The sequence below is a fragment of the Pterocles gutturalis genome, unplaced genomic scaffold (assembly GCF_000699245.1).
Source record: "Pterocles gutturalis isolate BGI_N339 unplaced genomic scaffold, ASM69924v1 scaffold48665, whole genome shotgun sequence".
Lineage (NCBI taxonomy): Eukaryota > Metazoa > Chordata > Aves > Pterocliformes > Pteroclidae > Pterocles > Pterocles gutturalis.
Window position 1 is genome coordinate 13,943 of NW_010147683.1, and position 15,542 is coordinate 29,484.

The 15,542-nt window shown below is 44.7% G+C and overlaps 1 protein-coding gene across 1 annotated transcript; it reads left to right on the forward strand.

Moving 5' to 3' along the window:
- Nucleotides 1–1,474: 1,474 nt before the first annotated feature.
- Nucleotides 1,475–13,332, forward strand: DCX (doublecortin; the record flags this gene model as incomplete). Its single annotated transcript, XM_010086124.1, has 3 exons — nucleotides 1,475–1,644; nucleotides 3,198–3,588; nucleotides 12,992–13,332. Coding segments are annotated over exons 2-3 (705 nt in total), but the record flags the coding sequence as incomplete, so codon positions are not given.
- Between the last annotated feature and the right edge of the window lie 2,210 nt (nucleotides 13,333–15,542).

The window sequence follows — 15,542 nt, forward strand, 5'->3', positions numbered from 1 at the left end:
TTCTCTGTTCTTCCTGTTACTGTACTTAGCACCCTCATAATGATTTGTATCTTTGGCACATTGTTAAAAAAAGTATGAATAAATTTATATTTACAGTAGTATTGTGGTATAGGGAAGAATTGTTAGTCCTGGACAGATAAAGCACATGGTGATGAATGGCCAGGTATTATCTAAACTGGAATGGGGTGTAATGGGAAGGAGAAGGCTTAAAGTTCCACCTACCTCTTGCATCTGCAGCCACAGACCTACTGAAATACCCCCTGGAGAGCACAGCCCCTGCTCTTTCCTGTGGTCCTCTCAAGCGCTAATTCCTGAGGAAGGAGAGCAGACTGTAGTCTCCCACAGTGATTCCACCAAGCACACAAGGGAGCAGCCAACAACTTTAGCAGAAGATGCACAGGAGCCTTTGAATAAAAGGACGGAAAATTTACAAATGTCATGTGTGAAAGTTGCTGGCAAACAAAGATGAGATCCTGGTGGGTTTGTGTCAGTGTTGCCTGGACTATCGTGTACAGGGCAGACAAAGCTGGAATAAATACTGACTTTTTCTGTGTAAATGTGATACTGCAGTGATGTGCCTGCCAAAATGACGAAATCTGATGTTTTCATTCAAAACAGACACAGTTTTTAGGAAATATTTCCTTCTGCAGATGTGTAAACCCTCCCATTTCCAAATCCTGTGCTTTTCTAAAATAAAGATGGGACCAGCACCCAAGGGGGTTTAGGAGCAGGGTTAGCTGTGCTGCTCTTCTAACTGCAGGTCTCTATCCAGAAAGCAGGTGAAAGATTTTGCTGTCAAAGTGAAAGAGCCCGGTATAATTTTCTAACAGCTGAGTCTTCCTGCAGTGGAATCAGAAAGGAAACTTCTCTTAGTTTGGGATACAAGCCAGGCTGAATCTGTTGGGTTAAGCTTGTGTCGAATGACTCTATCCTGAACCCCCTGGGGATTTGAATGAACTGGGATTCAGAGCTCTGGCTTTGGCTTATATCCAGTGTTAACAGAGAAAAATTATTCAGGGGCACCACATGCAGAACCACCAAGTGAATTCTCCCTTTCTGCTTGCCAGTGTAAACCATGAATACCATGTAAAACCAGTCCAGGAGCAGGACTGTGCCCAGTTCCACTGGTCAACTTTTTTTCTTAGTTGCTTTCCTAATGCACAGGAGTCTTGTGCCAGCATTGTAGCACTCTGTAGGATTGTAGCCATGACCTCCCTGTACTGGTGATCCTATAACATTGGTGCATCAGTCTGATTATGCTCTTTTTTTTCAGGGTGGCCAGTTGCTTTCTTGGGGAAACTAGAGCCAAAAGGAAATTTGCATCCTTCAGAACATTACCCCAAAGCTTGCTCCTTTAAAGCCCCTTTAAACTTTTTGTTTACCCATCTGTTAACATATATGGAGCTGGAATTAACACACACCCTTTTTTTTCTGAAATACAGAGAAGACTACAAGCAGACGACTGATGAGGAGAGTAAAAACCACTGAGGCAAAGTTACCGTGAAGGGATTGAACAAGGCACTAGGACCTAGGAGGCGTCTCATCCACCCTGGCAGGAATTTCTTGCTTGGAGCTCAGACAACAAAGGCAGAGTGAGCCTGGTTTTCTTTCTCTCAGCATCTCCACCCTGCGCGCTGAAAACCGGTGAGTAGAGCTTTTTTTTGAGTGACTTGCATGCAGAAAAGTAACAGATGTCAGATAGGAAGGAGGAATCTTTCTCTTAGTACCTTACAGCATCTGCAGTTCATTTAAAATCAAAACCCCCTGCATCCTCTGATTCATTCCCAAAGTTGCTTGGATGTTTCATTGTTCACTGCATGACACCAGACTGAATCTACCCCAACTGGCATCATGGGGAAAATGTTCCCAACTTGGGGTTTCTGTGCAGATCGCCTGCATTGTCATCTTCTGCTTTATTGCAGACTGGGGATAAGGATTTTTCTTGCACAGGTCATGCTGACATTGTAAAATACAGGGAAGGAGCTTAGTTCTGGCAAACGTAAGGGGGGAGGAAGAGATAGCAACAGCTTTTCCTAGATTTATACCTGGCTGACAAGTGTTGGTGTAAATCCCCTTTCTGCCCTCTGTTAACATGCAAGCAAGATACATGAGTTGTGTGTTCCTGGTTGTGCTGGAAGGGTATTTCTATTGCAGGGTTGGGGGTTCCTCCTCCTTTTGTGTTGGGGTTTGGTGCAGAAGGAAGGTTTTCTTAAGCATAAACTAGAGACCATGCAGAAATTCCTACTTGCTGGGTGTCAGCTCAAGCCTCAGCTTTTCTGTGCTAGTCACTTGCGCTGGGAGCCCCCCGTGCTCAGAACAATGAAAGGTGAGCTAGCAGGGGCGGTGTGTCCCTTGGGCAGGGGCACTTCCAGCAATTAAATCAGTTAAGGCTGGAAGGGGGAATGGAAATAGCTCCTTTATTTTCTCGTCCTCATTAAACAGGAGCAGAAATGCAATTCAGAGGAGACTCGGGCTGAAAAGAGCTTATCGAAGCCTCCTTTCAATGACGGATTTTTTCTTTCCAGTCATTTCTTCTTAGAGATGTAGGCTGGTCCTGGGAATTGATTGATGGGTTAGGAGGGGGGCTGCGGATAGGGGGAAGGGTGGGCTGGATCTCATTGCTAGCCCTTATTGAACAGGCTGTCACAAAGAAACTGCTTATTCCCCTGTGACCATTCTTTCATAAATGCCAGTTTATTCTAATGTTAAACATTCAGATGCTCTGGTTCCTTCCGTGATTCGACAGATTGAAGGGCTGACTTACTGGGATCTCCTTGTTTTCAGTTGCCAAAGGAAACCTCACAGGGCTCAGAGGTTTAATTCATTGCCAACTGGTGTTTGGACGAGTTTTTTGGGGCTGAGTTGTGATTGCCATGTATCCCTTTGGCCCCAAGTCCCAATATACTGCACTGTGAAAAATCCCAGGTGCAGGAGCAGACAGCTCTCTGGAAACGTGTTCCCTGCCCCCAGTAGTTGGATCCCTTTCAAAATGCGAGGACCCCTCCTACCCTCAGTCCCCAGAATCAATGCTGATCTGGGTCAGAGGAGGAGGTGCTTCCCAAATACATCTGTCCTGCTCCAGATACAGCTCTTGCATTAGTGTCTTTTTTTATTTTTTTTTTCCTCTGGATTGTGGCTCTGCTTGGCTCTAACCTGTCCCTTTGCACTCTTCCTCTCCCCATCTCCTTCCTGCTCAGCTTCAGATCTTTAGGGTTCCCCAAACTATGGAACTTGATTTTGGACACTTTGACGAAAGAGACAAGGCGTCCAGAAACATGCGAGGCTCACGTATGAACGGATTGCCCAGCCCCACTCACAGTGCTCACTGTAGCTTCTACAGAACCAGGACCTTACAGGCACTGAGTAATGAGAAGAAAGCCAAGAAGGTGCGTTTCTATCGCAACGGGGACCGCTACTTCAAGGGGATTGTATATGCCGTGTCCTCTGACCGCTTCCGAAGTTTTGATGCTCTCCTGGCTGACCTGACCCGATCCCTGTCTGACAACATTAATCTGCCTCAGGGAGTCCGTTACATTTACACCATCGATGGGTCGCGAAAGATTGGAAGCATGGATGAGCTGGAGGAAGGTAATTAGCGTCGCTGTCTGGTGCAGTGAGGAGGCGGGGTGGGAAGGGGGCTGCACCACTTGGGTCTGCCGTTAAGGTCACATTTCCTTGGGCAAGTGGGGATGCTTCTGCCCTCTGTGCTGAACCTGCTCGCCTTCCCCTCCAGAGCAGTGTGGGGGGGGGTGGCAGAGCAGGGGCTGACACCCCCGGGGTGTCCCCCAGCACGCTCGCTCGGGTGCAGATGTGGAGCTGGAGGGGTGTGTCTTGCTCTTGGCTAGACACGGCTGTGTCCATCACTTGGGGGGCTGTCTGAGGGTGTCCCCACGTCTGTCCGGGCTGGGGGGAGGTCTCACATGGGTGCAGGGGGTGGCTGAGGAGTGATGTGGGTTTCCCACTGGGGTGGATGGGTATGAACGGAAAAGCGAGGGGTGCTGGGGGGGGATTCAGGTAGTGGGGTGTAAGGGGTGTGGGAAGGATTTATGTGCTCTGTGTGGGGGGGTGTTTTGAGGGGTTCGTGCACAATGTGTGTGTATAGGCGTGTGGTCGGGGCTGTGCAGGGACCAGTGGGTGTGCTGTGGGGTGCTGGGGGTGCATGCAGGGTGTGGATGTGTGGAAGGTGGGGTGACAGGGGTTTTTACAGTGTTTGGGGAGTGTGGAGGGGTGTGTTGGGAGTTCACGCAGTGTGCTTAGAGGGGAACATTAACGAACAAGATGTGTGTATGGAGAAGGGTGTTTTTGGGGGGCTGCAGTTAATGAAATTTGGGGGTTGATACGTGTGTGCGTGTGGAGGAAGGTGTAAGGAGGGTTAATTGCTGAGGAGGTGTTGGGGTTCCTTGAGGGGGTTCATGCACAGGGTGTGTGCTGGTGTTTGCACTCAGGGAGTGTGTGGAGGTGTGTTGGGCTGTGTGTGTGTCAGGGGGAGTGCTTGGGGAGGGGGGGTTCTTCCATAGCAACGTGCGTGGAGAGGGCGTTGGGGGTTCATGTGCTGCATCTGAATGTGGTTCAGGGTCTGTGCAGAAGGGAGGGGTATTGAGATGTTCAGATGTGTGTAAGGGGGTGTATTTGAGGAGTGTTTTTGCAGGGACTGTGTGTGGTGGGGTGGGTTGCTTTGGGGGAGGAGTGTGGGAAGGCATCCCCTGCATGGCAGGTCAGCGTGTGCAGGGGATGCTCAGGGCCGGTCTGAGTGTGTCCCTGTATCTAGAGGAGCTCTTGGTATGCCTGTTCGTCTGAGCGTCTCTTGGACTGTGGGATGAAGGACGAGTCAAAAATCAATCCTCCTGTCTGGAGGGGGTGTTCTGGGGACAGGCTTGCTCCTGTGGAGCTCAGCTGCCAGCCTTGGCTGTGCCGGGGGACCTCCCTCTGCAGCCCTGGGCTGCCGCCATGGGTGCTGGCCTTCTCGGGGAGTGCCAGGAGGACCCCCAGGGTGAAATGGCTGTGTGGCCAGTCCTGCCTCCTTGCCCAAGGCATGGCCATGGGCAAGCTCTGCTGGTGGCACAGCCTGAGTGGGGTGCACAGAGGACACCCACAGCCACCCCGCTTTCCTCTTTCCTAAGCAATTCAGATATTCCATTCTTTGTTTGGACCTGCAATATCCCGATTACTCTGTTGCAAGAGGGGAGTTGCTCTTCCCTGCTCCTTGATGTTTTCCTCCAAGCAGATGACCTGGCTGATTTGGTAACTACAGAAAATCCCCAAGGCTTCTGCCTTTAATAAAAGACAATGGGTGTGAGTGTGTGAGCCGCTGAACTGCAGAGGCAGCCTCAGCAGTGAGTCATTGTGTGACCTTGACTAAAGCATCTCTCCCTAGAATTCCTTATCTGTCAGGTGGGATACTCATTCCCCCAAAATACTTTGTGGGGACAAGCATACAGAATGCATATTGGTTTCCATAGAGGAGTTTTACTGGGAAGAAATTGCTGCCTTTCAGAGAGATGATGCAGTCCTAGTGGAGTTATTCTCAGCCTAGTTACAGCTGTCAAAGGGAGGTGTGGTCTCCCTTAATTTTAGAGATTCTGCCATGTTTCATTCTGGTGTCTTAATATGGCCACAGCCTTTCTCTAATGGCAGCTCTCAGTCCTGCTTGTCCTAGGTTTTATGCAAATTTTCAGGAATAACTCCACAGGAGAAAATGGAGTTCTTTATTCTCCTTTTATACTCTTCCTGCTTTTTGCCAGTAAAGAACCCTTTAGTTGTTATACCTGCTTTACACTGGGTTTTGCTGCAGGTGGGAAGGTACCTAGTTCTTGAAAATATTTTTTTATTTGTTAAGGTACACACAGGAGATGCTGGCATTTTGGTTCTGGCTTTGTTCCGCCAAAATGGTATCTGGAAACAGCATTGAAGAAGTGGCACTAAAACAAAAAATGGGATTGTCTGTGTGGCTGTGTCCTCAGCAGAGCACCAGCTAGCAAAATACAGTCTGAGCAGAGTGAAAACAAAGGAATACCATGTTTGAAAATGCAAAGATAGATCTGCATGCTGTTATTGACAATTTAATGATAACAATATTCCCATATTTCTAGGGATGACCTACACATCTGTTGTAGAAAAACGATCTGGGAAAGATTACTTTTGATCTATAATACCATGGTTGTAACCAACCTTATGGTAAACTGCTGTTAGCCTGGGTGTTTGTATAACTGCGCTAGGTACATGCACAGAAAAACAAAACTTCAGGATAATTGCGCTGTGGCATACAAGAACAGTACATACACAAACAGTGTATGTTTGCCATATAAATTAGCTTTCTGTCTGGAGACTGAGCATAACTAAACCAGTTCTAGTTGCTATAATGTGACTAATTTATTATTGTAGTTTCCAATAAACAGATAGAACCTAGGGAAAAAACATTAGAGAGGTTCATCTCAGTAGTTTGATTGCAAAAGCTGGTGAATTACTGATAATATTTCACATCATGTTCTAAGTATTTGACTACTTATGCATGATTAAAAAATGTGCTTATATGGTGTAGTCTGAATGTACTTCTGGAGGGTAGAGAATGATATTGCACAATCCTTGAGACAGATGTTTCAGGTGCAAAAAACTGCTTGGTGTGCTGATAATTACATGGGACTCTTTTGGTCTCCAGACCCAGACTTGGTAGTCTTTCCTTCCCTGGCATTCAGGGTTGTTCTCATAAGGTTCTGGATGATTGTTTTACTTCCCAGTCTGTCCAATATGGAACAAGTGAAGTCTTTCTTACTCTTTGATCACATCCCTCCCAGCTGTCAGTTGGGATGTGTCTTGCTCTTTCCTGTACTACACTCTAATGCCTCACATTTTGGAAGTCCACCAGGACGCTGTCACTCTGCTGCCTGCTGGGTTCTTCCTCACCTGTCCCTGGCTGCTTTGCCATACTGCCTTCTGTACCAGAGAGCTGTCTGTGGCCGTGTCTCCCAATGACCTTCTCTCAAAATCCACCTGTCTGATCTTTTTTTTCCTCCCTCCTTTCAGTCATAATGGCCATCTTCCGTCACTGTAGTCGTAATCTTGGCTCACTATTTTCAGCATTCTGTTTTAATGTATTTGTAAATAATGCACACGCTGCCATTGATTAGGACTGCATTCTTCCTTAATATATATGTAGGTTTAATGCAGTACAGCATCCTATTATTGCACTGTTACAGCTGATCCTGACTGCAGGGAAATTGCTGACAGCATCTCCCACTTGTGTACTCTCTTGTCTGAGTCAGGCTTTGGACCTGCTTCTAGTCAGTGGCTAATTTCATGTGCATTAAGTGTCCTTTGTCTATGGTCAGGGGCAGAATACATGTGGAAATAAACCCATCAAATACAAATATAGCATGCATCAGACGTGGTCAGTGAAGGCAGAAATGTAGACATAGATTAAAAGTAGAACTTGAGAGATTCAGCATTTGTTGAAGCTGTAGAGTTCTTCCCCTCTGAGCTCCTGGTATGCTCAGGCTGTTAGGCAGGGCACAGTCCCCTTGCGTTGTGGGTGGAGAGCCCATCTCAGGCCCATCCCCTTGTCCTGTGCTGGGCTACTTGTCTGAAATTTGTTCTTGTCTCAGATTAAACACTAGAACACTAGAAAAAGCTGAATAGGATTTTGTTTTGCTCAGTAGTGTTTCATTGCAAGTGTTCTTGGGCTATGTGAGATACTCCAGAAAGTGTTCCAAGCTTTTTGTATCCTCTCGTGCCCTGGGGAAGACTTTTCCAAAGTCTTGTCCAGGAGTGTTTAAAGTAATCATAGGAAGGGCTCCACCCTGGAGCTGTACAGAGCTGGGTGTGTGCTGGGACTAAGGGATTTATATGAAATAATAGTGAAATCTCCACCCTATGTGTGCATCTTCCAGTTTGCCTGAAAAACTGAAATTAATGTCCAATACTGAAGTCTTGGTAACCTGTGGCATTGTTTTCTGTGGCTGTTGTCCTGACAGCTTGGCTAACTACATCCTATGTAACAAAATGTATCCTGGTGGTTCTGTTTTATTTGCTCGCTCCTCCTGGCTGTCACACTGGGACTGGTGTGGTCCCATAAATTCTTTATGGGCATCGTGTGGTTTTGAGGGTGATTTGGTAATCATGCATTTCTTTCCCTTTTTCAACAGAACAGGAGGTGCTTCTCTCTCATGGGAGAGCTCCCTGTGGAAGAGCCAAAGGAAGGAAGCTCTTCCAGAGTTCATTTTGCCATGGTGGAGTAGGTCTCGAGGCAGAGGAAAATCCTTTTTAATGCATAAAGTAGCAGGAAGTTCATGCATTTGAAACTAAAGGGCTACTTTAACACCATATGTAATGAACTCTGCAAGGTGTTAAGTCCACTTAATTCCTATCGAAGTCAGAGTAAATCCCATGAAACATGAAAGCTGGGCACAGTAGCACAATCTCAACTTTGCGACAGCAGAGCTAACAACCAAAATAATTGAGTGCAGCCCACAGAGACTGTTTTTGGAATAACTGTTAGCAGTTACACTTTCAAAATGGCCTCAATCCAGGTTTCCCGATTTTTTTTTTTTTTTCTTGCAAGACTTCTGCCCACACTTCATTATACTTGAAAACTTGCTGGTGCATGCTGAGAAAGGATAACTCATTCTGAAAACACAGCCTGTCATTTTTACTATTGTCACAAGGAGCTGCTGTAAGAGGGTTGAAGGATTAGCGCTCATCTTGAGCTTAGTGTTTCTCTAAGAAACCTTCTCTAAGGCAAACCTTATCTCTGCTGAGATCATCCCTTCTTTAGGAGCTAAATAATCGCCTTGTGCTTCCATCAAATTTGTAGCACAGTAACGTGTAATGCCTTTGTAGCCAGAGTGATTCAGTGTGGTACAAGCCATGGCTTCAAATGGCAAATATGCCAATTTTGATTTAAGGTCAAAGGACTACAGTCAGTCCTAAGGGCAGGATAGAAGGAATCAATACATGCCTTGGGTGGTTTGGTGGCACGATAGAAGTTGTAACACCTCTGGAGCATGCTGGCATGATGACAAGTGTGAATCATTCTGCAGGGCTTTGGTTTTGCAGTGCAGAAAGGGCATCGTGCAGTGACCAGGCACTGCACTAAAACCGTGCTATCCTTGCCACCACTGCTGTCATGCCATAGCGTGGTGTTCAGCAGCAGATTGGATCTTGTCAGGATGATGCTTCTGTCTCTTACAAAAGCTTCCCACCCCCAATGCATGAGTGTGTCTCCTTGGGGCTCCCATTTGGGGTTTCGTTTGGAAGTAATGACGTAGCTGTTCATCGTACCTTCTCATGGCTTACAGTTGGATTTCTGCATATGTACACAGCTGTGTGCTGTCTTAAGACGTGTTCCTGAAAATATTTGTGCACAGATTTTTATGCTTAGGCCTGGGGAGCAATATATTTCTTGGAGTAGTTTCTTTTGCTTTTGACAAAACCTCATATCCACTTCCTCCCTTTTCCTTCTGTTACGCTGTGCACATCTTCTGCAGCCACGCTGTGTCTATCAGTTATATTGCTTTGACTGGCACAGTTGTACACCTTGACTTCTCATTATAGGCTTAACACAGATAGATGTAGGAGAGAAACCAAGAAACCACTCCTCTTTCTGTGGAGGCACTGTTCCCCATAACATTTCTCTTGTTTGTGATCTTCTGGCCACAGTATGTGTGTTCAAGGTTGGAAATTTCACAGGTCTTCAGCCCATGCTTGCCCAGTCCTGCTACCACTGCATAGTAAGGTTTGGGTAAAACTCAGCTATGGGAAGGGAAATGGCTCATGTTCCTGGCTGGCAAATGGTAAAAGGGATGTGCCTCCCTGAGGAACTTGAATGATAATTTTGCTATTATTTGAAGGCCATAACCTGTTTGGGAAGACTTCAGTTGAAGTGATTTTTAAGTTAAAGCTTCAGCTTACATCTTTAGGTCAGAGAAGAAGGAAAGAAAAGCTCCTCTTCCCCAGAGCTATACTACTATAGCTGCAGAAATGATGCTGAGCAGAGCTGCTGTTCTGAAGTGTCACCCCAAGCAAATATCTGTCCAGTTTTACAATTCAATAAAATAGTTGCTAGGATTTGGGTTAAATGAAACAATGTGAGAAAGGGCAGATGAAATTTTCCGCTTGTGACTGCGAGCATAATTTGAAAGGCCAGTGTATGTATATGCACAGCTACCTGATACCACATCTGGGGAAACAAAGCCGAGGAGAAGAGTATTGCCTTCATGCTACTATTGCCTTCAGAGTACACTGTTGTAAATATCCTAGACTGCTATGGTGTGCAGTAAAGAATTTCAAATGGTTCAGCTGGAACGAAGAGTAATAATACTCTACTAAACAGACCAACAATCTCTTCCACTTACTTTAAAACATGGGACTTATTAATGGAAAATATGCTCTAAGACCTCACGTGTTTACAGAACACAGCACAAATATATACTTTCTTTCACTGTGGCATCTTCTGTCCCAAAGTATTACATAAACCCAGATGAAAGTCAAGCCTTGCAACCCTTCAGTGCAGATATTGATGCTTCTGGTTTTCAGGTAGGGAAGGAGCGATGCAGGTGAGGGCAGGAGCTTCCCCAGGGAGGCCTGGGGCAGGGGTGGGAACACTATTCAAACCACTTAGTCCTAGTATTGCATTTAAACATAGAAATCCCTTTTCTTAAAGGATAATGCTACAGTTCTGCTGAGCACGCTTACAAAGTCTGTGCCGCCCAGGGATTATGGGCTTGGGAGGGCTCAGGTTCTTAGGAGGGCTAATTCCCTGGGAGCATTTCCAACTCCCCTTGCTGTGCTTCACTCTCAGTTGTGAAACGAGAGAACCTTGGGCCCTCTGCACACCAGTTGTTGCTTGGCTGAAGCAGATGAATAAATCATAATTTATCACTTATTAATCAGAAAGATTTAAAGTATTCAATGCCAAGAAAACAATATCTCCAATGGGAATTCTTTATAAAGCATGATACTCTGTGGGGTATCTTTATGCTTCTACTGAGTCAGTTTCCAGTAAGGAATTAAGGAGCATCACCTATGGGTAATACATGGTCAGTTTATCAAGGGGTTTTTCTGACACCATACATGCCTCATAGATTTGTATTCTTTGTTCAAGCCAACAGAACCTTCTGGTGGCATTATTGTGGTAGTTTGGGGTACACTAGTCAATAAAATGCCCGACTGTGTTCGTCATGAACCTTGTTAGTTCTCTTCTGCCTTCTGTACTTCTGTTCCATCTTCAGAAGGGAAAACAGAATATCTGCTTCCTGTTGATAAATGATTTTGGTCTTTTTATGCAACTGGGGCAGTGGAGGAAAGCTGCAGTTGGTGATGTAAGCATCATGAGTACACATCACTTTCTGGCAAACTGGACACAAAGTCAGGGTCAAAAAAAGAAGTCAGCATCCTGAATCTTCTCTCTGGCTGCATGTGACATCAAACACTTAGCAGTAACAAGGATACAAGTACTACACAGACTGTTGTTTTAAGCCTATCAAAGCCTGCTGTTTATTGTGTGCCTGTTAGTGGTCTCACCATAGGTTCTATGAAGGGATCGACTCAGTGCCTTGATCAAAAATGCAATTTAGTCAGCAGAAGGATGACTGTATGAACACTAATGCCTGGACCACAAAACTCCGTGGAAATCAGTGAGCTGTGAAATACATATTTACACCTTTGCCAATCGGATGTCAAATCCTGTCCTAGAGATCCTGCAAGGAAAGCCAGACTCAGATGTTGGGTAGGATTTTCAAAGATGTCCAGGCCCTGGAGTGTGCAGCAGGGAACTGATAATGAAATGCAGCTGGTCGTTTATATGAAGAAGGATTTTTTTTTCTTATTCAAAATAATTAAATCTATGTTTTTATTTCAAACCTATCATAATATTTGAAGAACTTTGTTGTGTAAGATCAGCCCAGTAAAACACTGAAAGAAACTCTGTAGGATGCTACAGGTACCCATGTTATGCCTTCAGTTCTATTAAAATTTTATCTAATGGCGAGACAAAAGCTTCTTCCTCTAGCACTGACTGACTTTTTTTCAGTGCATCGTCAAGCACCCAGCAGCCTGAGTCATTTCAAACTAGACAGCTACATTCACTTAGGGATACTGTTTTACAGTCTCATTCTAGTAATAACTCTTCTAGCATCCATCAGATTTGCAGGCGTAAAAGAAGATCCTACAAATCCTTTAAGGTGCTCTTAAAACTTTAGATAGGTTCCTGTAAATTACAGACAAAGCTTGAAACTAATTTTGGATGGGATATGGAAGGGCTTTTTTGTGAATTCATAACAAGACTGTGTAACCCTTCTCTACCATGTCTAAATTTGGATTTAACATATTTTTGGTTGGTACCAGCCATATAAAAGCCAGCAGTGGTATTTGGTGTGCTGTTTTATCTCAGCTGCCACTACGTCTGTCCCCTAATAAACCACTGACACTACAATGAAGCATATTTGTTATGCCTACTAAATTTATCAAAGCTACTTTTGGTAGACACTATTCAGTACCAGATTTTCATTATTTTTCAGGTATGACACAAAAGGAACTTTTGTGGGTGAATGTTGGTATCCTCTTGGCAGGGATGGCAGACTGAAGTAGTAGCTAGATCTATAAAGATGGAGAGGAAGCTGGCAAATTTACAAAATAATTTAGGTGATTAATTTGGTGTTTAGGAGCTTTTAGACGGCTTAGTTGCATTTCAGGTACCTAAATATATAGGTATATTTATAAGTCTCGACTTTTTTTAACCTCTGGTTCATGTGACTGAGTGGTAGTATGTATTTGCTGATGCAAGCTATGTCTGACTTGCTTACTTTGGGGAAATATTAGTCATATTCTAGAGAAGCATAAATAAAACATTAATTTTTTAATAACAAGCTGTCATGAAAGTGGTAATGAAAACAATGAGTAATGATTTATGTGATTAATGGGGGAAATGTATAATGTCTGTTTTTCAGCAGTCTTAGGTAACAAGTGTAGAACTAGACTGGTGTTCATTTTTTTTTAAAAGGGGAGAGTTACGTCTGCTCATCTGACAACTTCTTCAAGAAGGTGGAGTACACCAAGAACGTCAATCCCAACTGGTCTGTCAATGTGAAGACATCTGCTAACCAGAAAGCACCTCAGTCTCTGGCCAGCAGCAACAGTGCCCAGGCAAAGGAGAACAAAGATTTTGTGCGTCCCAAGCTGGTAACCATCATCCGCAGCGGGGTGAAGCCCCGGAAGGCAGTCCGCGTGCTCTTGAACAAGAAGACTGCCCATTCGTTTGAGCAAGTTCTCACTGACATCACTGAAGCTATAAAACTGGAGACAGGAGTGGTCAAAAAGCTGTACACCTTGGATGGGAAACAGGTAAGAGATTTTACAGATGTTATGTCTTTTTCTTTCCCTTATCTTGAGGCTTTGCTGACTCAGAACAATTTTTGAAGCCTAAAATTAACCTGAGATGATCACTGCCATCTGTTCTCTTAGAAGTCAGACTTCTCATGCCAGTGGTTAGGTTACTAAATTTTCCCTGATATTAATATCAACTAAAGAATGTAGCCAACCGTCTGAGTGAAACAGATGCTCTGTCCTGCACGCCAGCGTGCAGTGCGTGTCTTCCAGACTAGCTAAATAAATAACATGGGGAGTTCGGCTCACAGCCACCGGTTGATTTGGCTCTGAAGTAATTGCAAGAACTCTCCAGCTTTGGATTCACTAAGTGAAAATGTGTTGCTTGACTTTCCTTGCCTGCTAAGATAAAGTGATCGGTCCAAGCATGCTCTTCTGTCTAGCTCAGTAATTAGCAGGAAAAGCATGGAACTGTGGTGCGTTTTCTTGACTAAATGCATGAAGAGATAACATGCAGAAAGGGAGTTGGGTCAAAAAATATTTAGTGGGTCATCACAATGTGCTTCATGTCTACATTTTCCTGGAACTGAAGGAAACATCTGTCTCTTGTTAGCAGCTACACAGTAATAAGCCATTTCATATTGCTGTATGGATGAAAACCCTTAAAGGAATGTGGAGGATAAATCTGGGGACTGGGAAGAGCTAGATTCTTCAAGGAAAATTCTGAGCTTGATTTAACAGTTCTATGTCTTCTGTAACTGAGGGAGGATCTTATTTTTGTCACTATATTTCTTGCCCCAGATTCTGGAGTGAGGCAGCAGAGCTCTTGAGTGGGGGTTGGACACTGGCTATTCTAGGGATTGATGCCACTGCTTTACGTTAACTCCCTTTCCTGTCTCTGGAGAAAACTATTCAAATACTGGCTCTTGAAATACCATGCCGGCCCTAAGCACAGTGTCCAACTAACATGAAGACTTTGCACATTAAATTGTTCATCCTTCCAACCTCAAATATAGGCTCATAAAGTGTCTGGGAGCTGAAATTAGCGTGTCACTCTAACCTGTCTGATATTCTTGCTTTGTCCCCACCCCTGTACCCTGCATGTTAGCTAGTGGCTCATTCTAGCTTCAGATATACAAAAATCTCATCTGCCTGCCAAAGCTTTTCTTTCCACTTGTCTCAGCCCAGCACTTTTTCTTCATAAGATGTATAGATATACGTGAGTGGGTGACTTTCCAGCTAGACTGTCCACAGATACAGTAGCATGCTGTAAATAAGCAGTGAGACAGGGAGTGATGTACTGGGAACCTTGGAAGCAGCTGGGGGAAGAGGAAGCAGGCAGTCAAATGATCCATCCTCAGTGAGGAAATAATATGTGGGCACAGGGCCATGAGTTTTGAATCACAGCAGCTTTGCAAAGGGTTTAATAGATGGATCTGGCCTGAAAGCAGTTGCCTACTCATGCTGACAGAGTCCTGTTGCTCTCTCAGTCATGAATGAATATCTTTATCTGAACCTGTAAAATGCCTCGGTTTTTTGAGTACAGCCAGCATTTTGGAGGCGAGATGTTACTTTGGATGATGTGCAGAAATAGGGATGCCCCACAAGCTTCCATCAAATTATTCTCTTCTCCACCTTTTAGCTAGTTACAGGAGCGAGTGGTGTTTCCCCTCCACCTCTGACTGGAGAGCAAGTCCAAATCAGCCTATAAACTGAACTGGGCTTGTGGCCTGGTGACTGGAGCAGCCTGTGAAATTGTGTTCATTCCAGGATTTGAGAAATGCTGCTTGCTCTCAGGTTCCAGAGTAATGCTGCTGTGGGACAGACCGCAGTCTGTTATTGGTGTGGCTGCCTTGCAAGGGGCTGCAGCTGAGCAAGGGGCACAATGGTCTATGTAATTTAGCAATTCCTACTGCAACGACTCTTCTTGAATCAAACAATAAAAGTCAACGTTGTTTTCCTCATGTCAGGCTCTGATAGCTGTACAGTGCCTGGTGCCTTAACTCAGCACTGTTTTGACCGGGGTAGCCTGGTAGCTTCACCATCAGTTTTTGTTGCAGAAAAGTGATTTCAGTAGAGTCTGAGTAAAGATATCACATTTAACTTGTTTCACTGGCTCTGTAATTCACCATTTTATGAAATGTGATATTTCATTGTGTGTTAGAGACACTACTGGGAGCTCCACTGCATGCAAAGATACACGCAGTATTGCAGCTATTGGAAAGAGT